At 39.3% G+C, this 19566-nt stretch overlaps 2 protein-coding genes across 2 annotated transcripts in view; one reads left to right on the forward strand and one right to left on the reverse strand.

The window, feature by feature from the left end:
- The window catches only part of UBAC2 (UBA domain containing 2), an 84208-nt gene extending 65226 nt beyond the window's left edge, over nt 1–18982 (reverse strand). The window contains exons 1-4 of the mRNA XM_058855694.1: nt 18813–18982; nt 10639–10766; nt 8049–8168; nt 7513–7619 (exon numbers count right to left, since the gene is read on the reverse strand). Coding sequence (XP_058711677.1) covers nt 7513–7619; nt 8049–8168; nt 10639–10766; nt 18813–18843 — 386 coding nt within the window. The 5' untranslated portion in view covers nt 18844–18982. The remainder of the gene's footprint in view (nt 1–7512; nt 7620–8048; nt 8169–10638; nt 10767–18812) is intronic.
- On the forward strand, nt 1539–6220 carry GPR18 (G protein-coupled receptor 18). Its single transcript, XM_058855707.1, has 2 exons — nt 1539–1625; nt 4918–6220. Exon 2 carries the CDS (start codon nt 4962–4964, stop codon nt 5925–5927), a length of 966 nt encoding a protein of 321 aa, XP_058711690.1. The 5' UTR covers nt 1539–1625; nt 4918–4961; the 3' UTR covers nt 5928–6220.
- Nucleotides 18983–19566: the final 584 nt, after the last annotated feature.

Raw genomic sequence — 19566 nt, forward strand, 5'->3', positions numbered from 1 at the left:
AGAGTTCAAAAGTCCACTTCTTCTCTTCCAGAAGATACACATATGACATTGAATTTCACCGACCTTTCACTTAACAGTTGAAAACAGTGCTTTGTTCTGCTGAAGCATGCTCTGGAGTTGCTCTATTAATGATAAAGCCACTAAAGAGTTTTCAGCACTGGCTAGTCCTGTTAAGATACTCCTTAGTCCTAAAACATTAACCACTTTTCAATAGATTTATATTTCTCTAGGGTGATCTGGGTAGGATTTGCAGCTCACTGCACTTAAAAGGCCTTTGGAATGAGCACAAAAAACCAAGTTTTATATTAGTTCACCTAAACAGGAAAAATCTAAATATTTAAAGGTAATCTACACACAAAAAATCATATCCAGGTCCTCCCTCTAATTATTTTAACCATCACACTGACCTATGTAGACATCTACATGCTAACACAAACCCATTTAGCTGAGATAAATTACATGACTCCAGTAGAGAGGGGCTTTTTTTCCCAGAAGTTACCTTGAGCACTAAGTGAGGATCACTACATTACTTTTACAGTCAGTGAAGAAAGATGTTCCCACAAACAAACCTGATTCTGGCTATTTCTGAACTGCAGGACTTTGTTGCTTCTGGCACCAAGTGAACATCCTGGCAAATTCTTGATGACATGTCAGGTGGAGACCAAAACATTATTGCTCCCCTACTCAACACAGAGCTCTCTGCTACCACCTCCCAAAGACAGCCAGAGACCTGAAGCAACAAGCACTCTACAGAGAATATGGAATGAGCTCCTTCTCTGAATGGCTTTTCTAAAGGGTAGATCTTTTTCCAAGTAGACAAAGAGGAAACATAGGAAGTTAGTCTTCTTTACCTATAATTCTTTGTGAATACTCCCATCCCACCTAAGATGTCTGTTACAGTGACACAGCTGAGAGATTTTACTCCATCTTTACACAGACTAAAACCTCTTTTCATACAGCATTTTTGGCAAAGCTCTCTAATAAGCACGTTATTAACTTAAACATCAAATAAAATATAGAAACATTGCTGCTGTGTTGATAAAATGTTGTAAGTACAGGCATAAACAAAGTTGTGTATTCAAGTGAATCAAACTTCTCATTTCAAATGCAGTGACCTTCTGTCACTTTCAAACTGACTATCTAAGGCAATATAAATAAAATGGGGATTTCCACAAAAAATCTACCAGACTATGCTCTACTGAAAATACATTTACATTGTGCTTATTAGAAACCTATGCATAACCAAGATGCATATTCTTGCTGATACCTTTTTATGGAAACTTTAAGACAAAATATGCTTTCATTATACCACAAACATTTAGAAGTTGAAAAGATACATAGTACGACAACCCAGTCTGACCACACTGGAAATATTATAAAAGGCTGACTGTTGAAAGGTAATAGAAACACCAGTTCACAGACATCAGACCTATGTGAAATAGTAACTTTTAAGTATGACCAATAAAAGAGCTCAAAAGTAGCTCAAAAGATTACGTCATTGTTTCCTGCTTGTGAAGAGGAGCTATTTTAGCTAAGTGAAGCTGAGCAAAGAGGAAGTCTAAACTTTCTACAGATTTGGGGCCATGAAAGAAACATCTCTGAAGAAATTTTGTAGAGCACAAAAGGTGAGTAATGACTCCTTATGCCATGCTAGCTAAGTAACTTGGATATTCATACATGTTGCTAAGAGACTTCTTTGGTCAGAAGCTGAACATAGGTATTCTAGAACTAATGAAAAGCCTTTTAATTTTTTACTGCACTTTCAAAATAGCAACAGCATTCTATAAATAACATTTAAAGGAAAAATTACTGCATTTGTAAAAACATAGTACCATAAATACTGTTGTTCAGGATTGTAACATATATTTTAAAAGTATGCAATAAATAAAAACATTGGTAAGTACATCTATCACTAAAAGAAAAATGTTTCCATGAAACTAAAACTAGGAGATCATGTTACTTGGTGTCTCTGTGCTTCACTGAAAGCCATGTTCCCCTTGGGGCAATGCAAGCAAATATAAGGGACAAAATAAAAAGGGGGATTGGGAAGAGGGATGCACACATGGTCCTTTAAATGGAACCATTGTTACCTAACTCATATTAAGAATCTAGAGGAAAAGATTTAATTATGATTTTGCTGTGAACATCTTGTTCTCATACAAGGCACCTAGCTGGCCTTCACAATTCACATTATACACTCAGAATGTCAGTTATCATTAAAAAATTGAAAGCTTGATAAAACATCCAGACAAACAATTCCAGAGGAATCATTCAGAATTAACACAGACAAGTCTTCCAGAAACCAGTGACTCCAGGGGCTCTTCAGCAAGTGCTTTAATCAATACCAATAGGTAAATGTTCCCATTATGAAAAATGGCAACTAGGACAAAACCATCCACCCAGAGACACCCAAAGATCTGCCTGGGCGAACTTGGGAGATGTCAACCTGAACAACATGCAGAGAAGTACAGATGAAGAAGCAAAATATCTCCAATTGTGTATCAATGCAGACAGAACTCATGCTTTTAAAAAATCCCAGTATTTCTTACCTACATAAATGTTACATTTTAGGTTCTTAAAAATTAACTTTAAACTTGCAAAGTTGGGAAACAGTGTCTCCAACAACCAAGTTACAAAAAACCAAAAAACAAAACCCAACAAACCCTTTTTGTTACAGCAGTTCTGTTCTTTGATATATCTCAAAACTGTCACGAACTTGAAATAACCAGCAAACAAGGCATGGAAAGATCACACCAGATTGTTTCTATTCAGCTTCCTCTCTTCCCATCAACATCAGGCTACTGGTTATTTCAAAAGCATGACCTGACCAGAAACAATTACAGTCACTGCAAATCCAAAGGAAACGAGAACAGAGCCAAAACTAAAATCTATGTTTTTTCTTAATATTCAAGTGAATTCTTCTACCTGTCTTATACATTACTATTCAATTCACCTGCCAAACCACTCAGGATATTGAGCTTGGTAGTTCTGCACTGTAATAGACAATCACTAGCACAAGAGAAAAAAAAACACAGTGTGCAAGGGCAGGGGAGGAGAAATGTATTAAGCAACATTGGGACAAGTTTGTGCAACAGTAGTGGAAGTAGAATAGTGTGCCAGACAGTATCTTAACTATGCTGCCAACACATGCACAACATTTTTTAGCATATGCCACCTAACCTTCAATAAGGTTTGCTAGCATTCTTTAATTCCTTTATTTTTCTTATTTTTAGAGTTATTCACATGAGGAATTTGAGAGGCATTCATACAGATGAAAACCTGTTTTTTGCATTACATACATAGCTTTTCCCATACAAAACATAAATTCTGTTGGATGTTCTAATGTGCTCATCTGAGCAGAAAACACATCTTTTTTGTTTTGTACAGCTCAAAAAAATACGTTGAAGTTAAGGGTTAATATTTCCATGCATAACTTTTTTTTATATCTGTAAACTGGAGAAATTTAAGAAAATTAGAAGCTCAAATTTCAAAGCAGAAACTAACCTATATAAGTATTTAACAGGTCATATTTAAGTTAGTTACTCCATGGGTACTCTTCTCAAAAGCAGCTGGTATTTGCCAGTGTCAAACCAGGATGCCAGATCAATAAACACTGGTTCAATCCCCTACGCATTCACGTAGAACTGAGAAAGCATTTGGTAACATTACAGAGAAAGCATTAACTAGGGCAGTAACAATAAACCTGTTTTTTAATGCTTTCTTCACTTCTGGGGATAAAACACACAAGAACTGTGCACTGCTCTGCTCTTGAGAACAGTTCTGGTGCCTAACAGATACTGTAGAACTTCCTTGGCTGTTTGTCACAGGTGGGAAGATGACAAACAACTAACTTGTTCCTCCTCCTCCTCCTCCTCCTCCTCTTCACAAAGTTGCCACAGGACTGGGCAAAAGGCCAGACAAAAGGAACCCTCCCACATAAAGCCATGAAACTGTGACCACAGCAAGAGCCAGGAAAGGGCTGTGGGTGAGGGTTAAACAAAGCACTCATGCAAACACCAGGTTAAGGTCTGCCATCCACAAGGGGTCCAGAGCAAACCAGGGATCCTCTCCTTCAGCTCTCATCACCTCAGCCTCCATAGTAACATTTCAGATGTCCTAACATTTCAGCTCCTATTACCAAGAAGCTGGATGAAGGAACATAACTGTGCTCCGGAGTAGCTGGCTACCAGACTCTTCCCCCCAAACAAATACTGTTCCCATATGGCCTGGCTGGAGACTGTGCTGCTTCCTTTCTTTTTACTTTTTTAAGCAGGAAGTCTATTAATCTATTCATTTTATTCGTATGTTGGGTGGGTGGTTCTAATGCCCTGGGATTAAACACTGTATTAGAAGCTACGTAGATACTCAAATAGTTTTTTAGTGTCTTTTATGAGCAACAACCTGTTCTTTTGGGAGTTAAGTAGGTCCTACACAGATAAAAGGCGAAGTCAATAATCTTTGCATATCCAAATCACTACATGCCATGCTGACTTGCTTCTATTCATAACTAGTTTTAGTCAAGAATTTTTTAACAAAGACAGCTTGAAGAACTATTTTCTTTAGAAAGTAGCTCTCATAGCTCAAATACAACTATTTCAATCTAATTATCAACTACTGATGCATACTGAAACGTCCATCTTGACTTTTTAATTCCTTATATTAAAAGGCCCCTTAATTAATTAAAATATTCTATTAAAACATGCTTATGAATACCATTTTCACAAGTCTGACAATACATATATTTCCCCCAGAGGATGATAATGTATTTGCAGTCAGAAAAAGCAACAAAGCTAGCACATTTCAAAGCTAAACAATGGCTTCATCACTAAACACCATCCTAAAACAATCTTCCTGTTTGTTTTTAAAGATAAATTATATTTGACTGAGAATAACTTCCCATATTTTATCTAATTTTAGGGTATTTATGGTGTGCAACAACTATTCCTCAGTTCAATTAAACTATGATGCCAGAAAATCCCCACCCAGAAGAATACAAGATTGCATCTCTGGTCTTCTACAGCTTTGTGTTCACAGTGGGATTGTTGGTGAATGCCACTGCACTATGGGTGTTCAGCTGCACTACCAAGAAGAGAACAACTATAACTGTATATATGATGAATGTCGCATTACTTGACCTATTTTTTATATTTTCCTTGCCTTTTCGGATAATCTACCACGGGACAGAAACGTGGCCTTTTGGAGATACATTCTGCCGGATCATGGGGGCTTTCACTGTGTTTTATCCAGCCATTGCTCTGTGGCTGCTCGCTTTTATCAGCGTGGACAGATTTATGGCTATTGTCCAGCCCAAACATGTCAAAGAACTAAAAAATACAAAAAAAGCTCTGCTGGCTTGCACTGGAATCTGGATAATGACCCTCTCAACAACATCTCCACTGGTGTTTTTACGATCTGATCCAGACCAAGCCTCAAATTTCACCACCTGCATGAAAATGCTTGATATCATCCATTTAAAAGAAGTAAATACATTGAATTTTTGTCGCTTGATTTTTTTCTTTTTGATTCCCTTGTTTATCATGCTGGGGTGTTACCTAGTCATTATTTATCATTTTATTCATGGCAAGACTTCCAAACTGAAGCCTAAGGCCAAGGAGAGATCCATAAGAATTATAGTTACTCTGATTGCTCAGGTACTCATCTGCTTTGTACCCTTCCACATTTGCTTTGCCTTCCTGATGCTGCAAGATGAAAATACAATTTACAATCCCTGGGCAGCCTTTACCACCTTTCTCATGAATCTCAGTACATGCTTGGATGTTATACTGTACTACATTGTTTCCAAACAATTCCAGGCAAGAGTCATCAGTGTAATCCTTTATCGCAATTATCTTCGAAGCGTGCGCAGAAAAAGTTTTCGAACTGGAAGTACAAGATCACTCAATAATATGAACAGTGAAATTATATAAAAAGAGAAAAAAATGTCGGGGGACTTTTACAATGTAAAAAGTGATTATTTTTCCAAATTCTAGCACTTGGCCACACAGAAGAATGTTCTCTAACCAAAGGTAACAGATACATTTGTTGCATTGTAAAAATCATAGAATCAGAATAATAATTGCATGTCTTTTTATTTGCTCAACATCTTTTGCTGTTTCACCTGAAATGAACTAAAACCTAGCATGAGTGCTAAACTTTCCAATGCTTTTATCGCCTCAAATGACTGTGAATATTGTCAGATGTTAAAGTGACTATTAATATAATAAAGTATACAACACTGAAGAATTATGATGCAATGGAGACATTAATTTTTTATATTTGTATAATCAAATGCTCCTGAAACTACTGTCTATCCCACACTTATAAAATTAACTTCATTCTCTCAAGATCAAATTTATTATGACTTAATGAGAAGGCATATGTAGGTAAAATTTATATTTTATTTAATTAAAAAATTTTTGATTCAAATTTCTTTGTAACTGACTACATTCTGCAGTCATAAAAATACTATCAAAGGGTACAATGGTCAAACTGTTCATTACCTACTTGTGGGTATCATGTGCACACTTATGATACTTTTGCACAAAGTATCTTTTTACACATAGGAAAACATTAATTTCTCCAGACACGTTAGCAGCCTATGTCCCAGCAACAAACTCTAGGTAACAAACATGAGTAACTGCAGTAGCTACTCAAGCTTTCAAAATCTTTTGAATACTCACACACTACAGAAAATATGTCTTTATAATATCAAACACATGCTTTTTGTCCCTTATAAATCAGTCTTTAGATACTTTCAACAGATGCTCTGCAAAAGTAGAAATTAAAAAAAAAGTCTAGTATAGTGTTTAATATTAAAAATCTAGCTCCAAGAGCTTTTATTACTACCTCAGAGTGCACAGCAATGGAAACTCAAGTCTCTGTGATCTCACCTGCCAGAAGCTTAACGACAAAGGGCTGCAAGCTCTGTGGTTTTACTGTAATACACCCATCTTTTATTAAGTGCAGAAATCTCAAACATAGGTTAAGCAAAACTGAACCCCTGAACACCTTAAAGCTGCAAGCATGAAATGGAGTAACAAGCTCTGGCACTCAATTTTTGAAAAACATAGAAAATACCAATATGAAATGCATATGCATTTAAAAGTGAACATAAAGCACATGACTTACAGTTCTGTTGCCTTTCTGACTTAAGACAGAAATCAGCACATCCTGATTCCAGTTTTTACAAATTGAATGGATCCAAACAATTTAGACTGAACAAATACAGCATTAATTTGTGCGCTGCAATCATGTTGCAATCATGTTAACAGAGGAAATGAGACTAACTGATTGGAAACTAATCATTGTACGGATAAATTATAAATTGAAAACAAATCATAGCTAAGAAATAAATGTTTGAAATTACAATAGTTGTGCCAAAAACCTTTACACTTTGGTTCAAAAGAAGATTAAATCAATCTGAAGTGTTACATGAAGAAAGGTTTTTAAATCTTCAGAAAACAATCCCCTGAAACAATATATAAAATAACCAATTCATTAGAAGCTACTTACAAACCAGAAGGCAAGCTGTTGATGGTGATGCCAAATACATACTGAGTGATTTCTACGATGAGAAGATCAAACAAAGCTGAGAGCATCCAAGTGCCCAGTAAAAAAGACTGGAAAGAAAAAGGTTTATTTGAATCAATTCAACAGTTTCAAAATAAGGTTTAAATATACCTCTAAATATAAGAGAAAATAAGAAAACCTCTATCCTAGTTCAACTAAGACAAATTCAGTCTTTAACACAACATAATTCCAGGTCTACTTGTCTAGACACTGAAGAATCAAGAGTAAGATTGTTTCCAAAATTAAATTTGATTGGTCTGATATTACAACTGATACAGCTGCAAACAGAAATTAGAATAATCCACTGACTGCAAGATATTATCAATATAAATTTATTAAAACCAAATTATCTTTAAAACTCTTTAACACATATTTCTATACAACATGCTAGAAATAAAACTGCACTATTCATCCAGGAGTACAAGACTAAATTGTATAGGAAAGTTTCTATTAAAAAAACCCCCAAAACTGGAACTTACTGAAAATTTTCTGCTGCCATATCTTCTTTCAAATATTCTAAAGTTGTAAATGAGCAGACTGCTGCAGAATGTGTCTTTCAAATCAAGACATATTGTTCTTCCACATACAAGTCTCCAAATCTGTAAGGTTAATGATCATCATGTTAAGCCACTCTTCCTTCAAGGAAATTCTTTACAGAATTTGTGCTCCGAGAGAATGCAATACTGGAGTGAGGTAACAGAAGTGCAGCACAGTTAAGGAGGCAAATACAGAGAGTAGAATGTTATGGAGAGTTCAAGAAGTCTCTTTAAAATATTTTCAAGGCAGATGTCTAACTGTTAAAATAAATAAACAATTGAAATTAACTCAAATACACTTTCAGGTTCCTAGTTCACACTTACAAATAAAAGTGTGACTTCCAACTGCTCAGCCCACAGCCTGTACTGGTGCATGGTGTTACTCCTCTCTGATGCAGGAGCTTGCATTCGCCTTTGCTGAACTAAGGTTCCTATCGAGCCTTTTCTCCCCCTCTGAAGGGCTGCAGAATTAACAGGTGTAACAACTACAAATCCAAGTTTTACATCACCCACAGGCTTGCTGCGAGTGCTCTGTCTACTGCCCAAGAATGAAGATACTAAAGAGTACTGGCCCAATCCATTTCACTCACCATTCTCACTATTCCATGTCAACATGCCCGACTTCAAATCCTAGCCTGAGTACCATCCCTCCTGAAGTCGAGGCTGGCAGGGCTATGACATTGCAGTTGCATATTTCATGTCATGCACTAACTGAGCCACCCTGACACAGACAATGAAAGGCTTCTAGCCTTACTGCTCCTTGCTTTACCTAGTTTAAAAAATACATAGATATGATGTAATGAAGATCTTTTACACACAGCATCTTCACTGCTCTTGAGGGTCCTCTGTATGGAAAAAAGGAACAGTTTTTGGACAGTAAATATTTTGCCTTCCAAATCAAATGCACTCTTCTTCAACTGTTCACTTTAATTTGTGTGCTCTCTACCAGCTTAAAGAAGTGTTAAAATCCAACATCCAAAATGTTTGTTCAGCCCCTGAAAAAAATTCTTTCCATTAAACACATTCTTGCAGGTGAATTTATTCTAAACAAATTTTCTTTTAGGAGTTATATTAGCACCAGACGGGAGTTAAACAATCTGCTCTCTCTCATCTCAGAGGTACTCAGTGATATAGTATATAGCTTGCTCCAAAGGCTGTGGCAATAAGTGAAGCAATCTCATGAAATAAAAAATCCAAACTCACAAATTCCCCAAAGCACCACAATAAAAGTGTCATAGCCTTTACAGACACTTGCAAATGTTTATGGTTAAGATACAGCAGAGATGTTTTATTTGAATAAAATGCAGCTACTACTGTTTTTCAGCAGATCAAGCATATGGAAAGAGAGGATTCCTCTGAAGACAAATCACAAAACAAACAAATAAACAAATCCCAATCCCACAAAATTTCATTTAAAACTTGAATAGTTTCTCAGATTTTTTTCATTCCCATCCCCAAACACTTGGCTGCAATATTTTTAAAAGGCACACATTGTGTATTTTCACTGCACAGCATCAGCAACACACTTGAAAAATATGAGTAGTGCTCTCACAGAGTTGTAATTTATTATTACAATGAAGGCCTTGTTCTTGACAAGAAAGGCTACAGAGTCCAGTAGCACAGAGCAGCACTAGCTAGGTCTAATAATCTTTTAAAGCTTACCAGCTAGGCATCCTCAAAGACATTAATTTGACTATATACCTTTTGTTTGATGCAATTGTAAAATCTGTGGGGAAAGATAAACAGAGGCATTTGCTGACCCTTCTCTATTGAGCAGTAGTTTGCCACTTCCAAAAATTAAAAACATCCCAAAACAAATACCCACAGAACTTCTCTAACCACTTTTAAGTGCATTATTTCAACATTTAGAGCTGATACTACAGGATCCTTAATTAAATTTAAAACAAAACTTTACAAGATACAATACCTGAAAGATACAGTATCTTAGTTTGAAACAGGAATGAGTAAGAAATTAACCAAGTCAGACAATTACTGAGGAGCATGACAAACTCCCCCATCACCTCGAATTTTCAATTTAGAAGCAGCAGTTCTATTGATTTGGCAAAGCTGAGTTTTCCGCAACTAACTACAACAGACAGAGAATGAAAGTTATGGCCTCTGTTGCTAAAATAAATAATTTATAATCAGCATGCCTAATCAAAATAGCCCTCCTCAACCTCAACAATTAGGCACAGTAAGATAATGACATTCATATCACAATATTATTAAATGCGTTAAGTCACACTTCATTCACAGCAAGTTTCCAAATGCCAATGCCTGAAAGTAAAAATTACACAAACCAAGTAATTTCCCAGACAAGAAAAAGAAGTGAAAAGCTATGTTGACTGTTTCAGATCAGTTTTTCTCGTGTTTTCCAAAAAATAGCATACTGGGGTAATATAAAAATAGGTAAGAACAAGCTGGTCTACAGCAGTGAACAAAGGGAAAGAACCAGAGCACAGACTGTGGGGACAAATTGCATGGAAGACCATAGTTTGCAGTCTCTTTTCACACAAAGTGAACAGACTCTTACCTGAAAATCCTCTTTTACAGCTTGTAGGTTATACGCAAAGAACTTCTGATAATGTTGGAAGAGCAGAGTCAGTAGAATCGAGATGGCACTTGGGACTAGTAACAAACTCTTTGACAAAGGCGCTTTATCTTAAAGACAAAACAAATAAACAATCAAACTATTTTAGAGAAAAGTCTTCCCCTTTCAAAAAGTGACATATTTAAACAGGTGACTGGAAGACATAATAGCAGCGACACCACCCTGACTTTTTAGCTCAACAACTTCCCAAGTTCTCAAAAACTTCTGAATAGATAGGAAGAACACACTAATCAAAGGAAATGTTTAGAGATATTAATGGCAGTTAAATATTAATGACACATTTTGTTTCCAACATTGTCTCATGAAATTGGCAACAATTAAACATAAGTTATTTGCACCTATAGAGGTCATGTCCTCCTATACTGCCCTCCTAAGGCCCAATTGCATTTCAGGAAATAGAACAATCACTCTTTTTTCTAGCAAAATATATGTGAACATCTAGTTAAATACTTCTGTTTCCTTTGCATTAGGGATTAAGATTAGCTTTTTCTTAGAGGCTATGAAGCAGGAACCACCAGAATAAATGGACTTTCTCACCACTGCCCTTAGATCCACCATTCAAGGAAACATATCTAAGTCAATTTACATAATATTCATCTTCCTTCCATTCAATCATTAAAATTATTTGTAAAGAAATTACTAGATCAGGATGTTTGTGAAATCAGAACCTCTTTCCCTCTAGGGGCATGACTTTCAGAAAGGACACTCAGGAGAAAGCTAGGAAAGAACAGCGAAATCTGCAATACACATTTCACATTTACTAAAATCTGCCAATTTATCCAGCAGGAACACAGCCAGCAATTCACCCTAACCCATTGCAGTTGATGCAATAAAACACAAACTCTTGCCCAACAACTCAAGAGACTCTGAAATATTATTTATTCTATAACTTTTCTCCTTTCCACATATGCAACATGAATCACATTTACTTCCTTTCCAAACACCTCAGCTTTGGCACAGAATCCATTCATTTTCAGACAACTGTTTTTGCAGGATACTACAAAATCCATAGCTCTGTTATCATTCTTCTTAATATAATAAAAGGAGCAATGAGATTAATTTAAAAGTACTAATGGGGAGTAAAGAGCAGGAGCACAGGAGGAACAAAACTGCATGAAACAGTGTAATACAATAAACATTTACCACCTGTCCATATTAAAGTAAATACCATGAATGATTTTTTCAACATCTGCTGTGCACTAGAAGAATGAACTGCTAGAAAAAGCAGATGGCAATAAGCACCAAAGAGAAGATTTTAATTATGACACAATCCCACTGCCATCGAAAATATGGCTCTTGCTACATAGTTTAGGCATGATCCTCATCCAAGTATTAACTGATGACATCAAGAATGACTTTGATGGGCACTGTTAGCTGTTCACCACCTTGAAGTCTGCAGTCTTCTGATTTTCACCATGTGAAAAAAACATATGTATGTGTATCATAATGAAAACTTGTACTTAAAACTATTAATTCAGTCCACACCCATAGCTTTTGAGTTCATTATTTAAACATGTAGTTTCCATTTAAGCAAGTATGGCTTTGAAGAACCATCCTTTTATAGAAATTAGGCAGTGACTTGGATTGACACAGGTTGATGCTATTATGCTAAATATAAGATCTACTTTTATGATTGTATGAGACACCCCAACAGAAAGTCTGGCTGATTCTTCTTTTTAATGCATGAAAATCATCTACATTTCAATCTAGTATCTTCCTTTGGGTGTTTTTTTTTTTCTCTCCAAAAATAAAGTCTATATTCTTTAGACATCCATTTTTTTTTTAATTATTCATTCCTCTGGTTCAGTTGGGCTTTTCAAAACCATCAGAGTACTGTACAACTCTGGGGAGAAAAAAGAAGCTGGAGCTTCCTGAAAGCTACTATGCAGACAATGCACACACATATTCATTTGAAACCTCAAGCAATACTCCTTCAGTTAACTTAGTTAAATTAACATTTCTTAACAAGAAAAGGTAAATTTTATAATCAGGATACAATTTTTTTCATACATGGAAGTACAGCCTAATTTGTAAGAATTGTAATAGTCAAAACAGCAAACATTTCTGAAACAAAGTTTGATTAAAATTGTTATCTTACTATCAAATGCATTTACATTATTTCATTAATTTTAAGACATTTTCACAAGAATTTATTAATCCTAGGAAACTTTTTACCTAAAAATCACATTACCACAGACACACGACAGACAACAAAGTCCCTAGATATCCCATCGTGACTGTATTTTTCTATATAGGTTTAATATATAGATTTTACTGCATTTTTTTTATTTTTAGATCATTTTTACATTACAGGTAATATACACTTGAAATACTTTATCCTATCAAGTTAATTCCTAATTTGAATGCTTTTAAAAATAACCAACAGAACTTTATCTGTTTTCTCCAGAAGTGTGAACACACATTTTTATTTAGAGCCTCCTTTTAGCTTTCAACTTAGACATTTTAAACCCTGATACAGAGGAAAAGCACTTATTATTAGACATGTCATCAAGTGAAAAACCACAGAAGCAACTAAGCCATGAATCTGACTGTCACCCAGAGGGAACATCGTGTGAGTGATGGAAACTTCTACTCTCCAGCTTCTCTTAACATCATCGTGGTTGAGAAGTTTATTCTTGTCTGGTGAACTCGAAAAATATAATAATGCATCTCTGAAATTCTTTTTCCAAGTGCACAGTGTAGCAGTTTGCTCTGTCCCTCAGCAGCATATAGATCCTTCTCAAGGACGGCTGTGAGGTCACAGGGAAGGAGCAACCTTCCCAATGCTGTGGAATGCCTCAACCACGTCAGACCAAAAGTGACGAACAATGCCAGACTTTGCACAATTGGGCATTCTGACTTCCAAGTCAAATTGCTTACTTACAATGCAAAGGTAAAATTTAGAAAGAAGAATTCTAATCCAATGAATGTGCGACCATGCGTGAGATGGAAATAGTTACCACAAACCTACCAGGGCACCAGTCTGCTGGCAGCATCCATGCAAATGTGCACAACAAGAAGGAGAAAACACACTTCCTACCACATAGAGAAAGAAGAAGGAGAGGATAAACACTCATTTTGACCTTGAAAGTTAAAATATATCAAATATGGTCTTCAAAGATCTTGGAATATATTTGCAATCCCGAAGTACTCCTTAAGTGGAATTTCTTTCAAACAACAGGTAGTTATACCTGTTACTGGTTACTGGTGCTGCAACACAGCTACTGAGCATCCAACTAAGTACACAGAGAAATCTTGTTAATAACCAGCAGAATATGCCCACGCTATGATGAAGAGCAAGGAATTAGCCTCCACTACAGATCTTTGCTTCTGCCTGGTGCAATGGAGAAGTTCTCCCCCAAAACTGCCCTCATCATCTCATGGGCAAGTGTCCCAGCCTTCATGCTACCAAGTATGCAATGCAAAGCTGATCCTAAAATGTCACATAAACGACAAAACCACTTCTAAGCCTCCACATTCCACCCCTGCACTTTTTACAAAGCCCACAGATCCTCTTCTTCCACAACCTACTATTCTGCTGGCTGCCAATGCCTCTTTTAAAGTATAGAGAGTAAAGGATACAAGTGTCCATCTGTCACAAACAGAGGGGGAGGTTTATGGCATAGCTGCCGGAGTTGCAGCTTCAGCAATCACCACTGCACTAATGGCAAAAATGAGAAGCTACAGCAGCTACAGTTTTTGAAATTATTTCCCGTCCCTGCCTGTTCACTACCCACTGGTGAAGAGACAGCAGATGGGCATAGCAAAACAGGCAGCCAGACCAAGCTACTGTTGCAGAAGAGCCCTTGCAGGAACAACTCCATCCCTGGGACTGCTATTCCAGGCTCAAGATTCAAGTGTTGACTTGGGAAAGGATCTCATTGCCAGCTGATGTGAAGTGATGAGCCAGCTGATGAGCAGTGGCTGCAGAAGCTCAAATTAGCTCAGGGCAATTTCTGTGGGGATCCCTACTGAGCTTACACCACAGCTGCAGACAAAACATGCTGTGTAACAACTCTTTTTTTTCACTATCATCCGCAACTTTCCCAAACCCAGCTGGCATAAGGCAGGCACATCACTTTCAAACAGACAATTAACTGCTGGGGGCTACTATAATGGCACGAAATACCCACAAACCAGTTTTTAAATGCTTATACACAAGATCTGTGAATTAAACCATAACTGATACGCATCTGAATGCACAGTACTTCCCAAATGCACTTACAGAATCTGCATTTTGGGTGGTTGTTCTTCCTGCATTAAACCATCATGCAGATATTAATCTATTGTATTCCAAGACCTGTCCAATAACCTGCAGCAGGCTCACCAGCCATCAGTGATGCTTGTTTGCAACTGAAAACAGAGTATCACCGCAGGAACAGTTTTTCACCAAATGCTTCTAAATTCAATCCAGAGGCTGAGAGGTGAATAATATTAGTATTAAGAAAGTTAATAGAGAAACCTGTGATCATGCTTTAAATCTATTTTCTAAAGGCACAGGTAAGACTGTAATCAAACCACTTGCCTATACATTTATTGCTTAGAAAACTGCTAGATGTAGCTTAGGTCAAAAACTATTAAAAAAAAAAAAGAGTGCAAAAAGAAAAAAAATAAAACCTCTGTTTATAAAAGCAACATTTGAAATAGAAACTGAATCAAGTTGAAAGTAACAAAAATACTCACTCCATTCACCAGACTTTTCTTCCTTCCAACCAGAGAGCCATGTTAGCATACTACTTTTAGTGTACACTGTCAGAAATATCAGGCATGGCTACAAAAGACTGACCATGTGGACACCCCCACACGAGCTTGAAATGAAATGAGCTAGCTGTGCAGAAGCAGAATAGCCAGAGATTTGTGGTCTTCAATGCTATGCTGCTCCCAGGGCTCAAGCTAACCAGGCTGCACTGTGGCATGCTGATGTACAAGCTAATTTGCTTTCCCATATAGAACTGTACTGCATAATACTGTAATGCATAAAAGTCTTATGTATTCAGTACATGCTTCATTTTTCCTTCACTCACACCACAAAGCATTAATTTACATAGCTTTATTATTTTCCTGACGCCTGTGCACAACAGAGTTCAGTCCTGCCAGTTATGCAAGCAGAGAAACACAGAGATCCCTTCTTGCCTTGGGGATTTTTAACAATTTGCTAGCACTGCACTACAAGGTTCACATAGGTAAAAGCCTAAGTTGCACTAGGGAGTTCAAAGAGTTCTCCTCGCTCCTACTACAAGAAATAGCTTGTGTGCAGCGTAACAAGTGTATATGCTTTAGAAGAATGACTCAAATTTTACCCTAATAATGACTAACTCTTAACAGGCTTTCCTACTAGACTCCTGTGCAGTACATAAACAGCACAAAGAATATTGGGAGGGAATATTACAATATCTGTAGAAAGATTTCATGTTTGTCTAACTGGTTTAAACTGTTGGTAAGGCCGTTGTGTCTTATAATGGAAAGCATTCCTGTGTATCATACTTTGCTCCTGGGATGCAGCCTCTTGGAAAACCAAGCAGCACTAGAGTAAAGCAAACAGCCAGGCCATTCACACACTCATGTGAGCCTTTGCAGAACTGCTCAAGTGTTTCGGCAGCATTGTTCACGGGACAGAAGCTGCCAGCAGACTGCAACAGAAGCAACCAGCCTGGGTCTGGCACCACAGCCCACCTCTCAAGCACACCTAAAGCCAGGTGCTGCCAGGATAGCCACTGAACACACTGCAATGCTCTTTGACAAGTCAGCTCAACTGAGTTAGTGCTCTGATAAGCATATATCTGTGCTGTGTCTCCTGCTAGTATCCAGAGCCACTGGCTCTTTTTTCCAGAGCATACCAGCTCCTCCAATATTCCAGATATGTCCAGAAACAGTTTCCACAGCAAGGGCAAACTGTTTTTGTCCTTTTAAAAGGTGGTGTCCTTTGTTTACTGGCTTCCCTATCTCACAGTTGTACCATATACCAGGTATGTTTATTTTTACATTTACATCTCCTTGTCCCAACTTTACAGACGTCAATCAGTATGTCAGAGATAGCACAGCAGGCTGCAGGAGCCTTCAGTGTGACCTAGTATGATCATTGTTATTGCTGCTGAACCAGGTGTCCACTTATTTTATTCAGGGTCACTGATACAGGTCCCATTATCCACCAACACTGCCTTCTGCCAGAGGTTCCCAACCCCCAGGGGCAGAACACACACGTACAGTTCCCTGGTGCAACATCAGCCAACAATTCATTAATTACCTGAACCATCAGATTCTGTGCATCAGTGACAGAATCCCACACACCTGCTGCTACTGGGACCAAACCTGGAAAAACTTGTAAATACTGACCATGACTTTCCACCCATTCAGTCTATAAAGGATACTATTCCTCCTACATTCTTTCTCATAGAATTATACACAGACACATGCCATTGAAAAGCCACTCTACAGTATCTACTGGGGGGCACAGGGATGGATGAAAAATCAGGAGCTGCAAATCAAGGTAGAGTATTATCAGATCCAACTGAAAAAACACTCTTACCTTCTTTAGATTCCTCATACAAAATGTATGCTACAGCTAATACCCCTTCTTAAATGCCAGAATTATTCCCCCTAGTCAGAGGGTGCTTTCACACTCAAACATATTTCACAGAATCAATTAAGTTGGAAAAGACCTCTGAGATCATCAAGTCCAACCTGTGACCAAACACCATCTTGTTAATAAGACCATGGCACTGAGTGCTACATTCCAGTCTTTTCTTAAACACCTCAGGGACAATGATTCCACCACCTCCTTGGGCAGCCCATTCCAATATCTAATTATCCTTTCTGTGCAGAAATTCCTCCCAATATCCAACCTGAGCCTCCCCTGGTACAGCTTGACGCTAGGTCCTCTCATCTTGTCCTGTCACTGGTCACCTGGGAGAAGAGGCCAACCCCCACTTTGCTTCCTTTCAAGTATTTGTAAAGATTGATAAGATCTTCCCTGAACCTCCCTTTCTCTAGGCAAAATAACCCCAGCTCCCTCACCCACTCCTCATAGGACATGCATTCCAGAGGCTTCATCAGCTTCACTGCCCTTCTCTGGACATGTGACAGCACCCCGATGTCCTTCCTAAATTGAGGGGCACAGAACTGGACACAGTGTCCGAGGTGTGTCTTCACCAGTGCTGAGTACTGAAGGACAAACACTGCCCTTGTCCTGCTGGCCACACTATTGCTGATACAGACCAGGATGACACGGGCCTTCTAGGCCACCTGGGCACACTGAGTCACGTTCAGCTGGCTGTCAACCAGCACCAAGCCGTTTTCCTCCAGGCAGTTTTCCAGCCACTCTTCTCCAGATCTGTAGTGCTGCCTGGGGTGGTTGCAGCCCAAGTGCAGGACCCCATACTTGGCCTTTCTGAACCTCATACTGTTGGGTCTCGGCCCATTGATCCAGCGTCTTCAAATATCCCTGTAGAGCCTTCCTGCCCTTCAGCAGACAGACACTCCCTCCCATTTCGTATGAAGCACGCAGTTAGTCAGCAAAGTTTTGACTTATCATTTGTCCTCGCCTGCTCTTAGGACTGTGGTGCCCAAGTCCACACCGCAGCCAGATCAGCCCCGGACCGCTGCTTCCAGACGCTGCAGATTCTCTGTCCTGTAAACCAGCTCAGGGCCAGCCCTAGACACCTGTGAAGTCAGTTCAGGTAGCACCGGGACATGAAATTATTTACATGCGCTGTACGTAAAAATAAAGCTAAGCAGAGCTAGGGGTACGTTAGTCCTTACGTTTGCCTTATCAAGAAACTGGTCATCAAAAACAAGTTTAATTTCACATTAAGGAAAGAGGGTTTTTTGCTTTTTCTGATACGTATCTTGGCATAGAGGTCTATATCGATGTATGCAAATGCATATAAACACGCAGAGAGACACATCCACAGGCAGACACACACACACAGACACATCCACAGACACACCCGCAGCTCCTCCCGCCGTCACGTAGTTTAAAAGTCCAGCCAAGAAGGGACCGAAGCCAGCGGCTCCCCCGGGGCCGCCGGCGGCAGCGCCGCCCGCGCTCCCACCCCTGGCCGCCGCCCTCCCCGGACCGCGGCGGGGCCGGTACTCACAGAACCCGTTGGAGCCGGTGCTGGTGAACATGGCAGCGGCCCGGCCCGGCCCGGCCGGCGGGCGCGGCTGGCGGAGCCCCCGAGGTCGGGCAGCCCCTGAGGAGCCGCGGCGGGCCGGGGCCGGGGCTGGGGCTGGGGAGGGCTAAGGCGGCCGCGATGGGCCAAACGCCGCCGCCAGGCGACCGGGCGGCGCCCCCTGCCGGGCCCGCCGGGCGGGCGGGGGGGCGCGGGAGGCGCTTCGGTGTGCGTGTGCTACATGTAATTCCTCCTATCTTCAGAAAAGGATAGAACTTCTTTCCACTGAGGGTGGCAGAGCACTGGGACAGGCTGCCCAGGGAGGGCGTGGGGTCTTCCTCTCTGGATACTTTCAAAACCCACCTGGACACGTTCCTGTGTCACCTGCTCGGGGTGACCTTGCCTTGGCTGGGGCGTTGGACTAAGCGATCTCCAGAGGCCGCTTCCAGCCCTAACTATTCTGTGATTTCATGATTCAACACGATTTAAATTTTAAATTTGGAGGTGACTTGACTCCTTACACTCTGGAAAACTCCGGCCCTCGAGGCTCACCCTAATTTGGGGTGTCCAGCAGGTAAATGTCTCGTTAGGAGCCGTGGGTAAGCTGTCATTGCAGCCAGCAGAGACAGAGTCAATACAGAGTCTGGAGAGCTTTTCAGGTGGCCAAATGAAGGTGTCTGCTTTAGGATCTAATTAATTGCTCCCCAGGCGCCACCAAGGGACCGCAGTGAACAGATCA

Source organism: Poecile atricapillus, chromosome 1 (genome assembly GCF_030490865.1).
Source record: "Poecile atricapillus isolate bPoeAtr1 chromosome 1, bPoeAtr1.hap1, whole genome shotgun sequence".
In the NCBI taxonomy this organism is placed as follows: Eukaryota; Metazoa; Chordata; class Aves; order Passeriformes; family Paridae; genus Poecile; species Poecile atricapillus.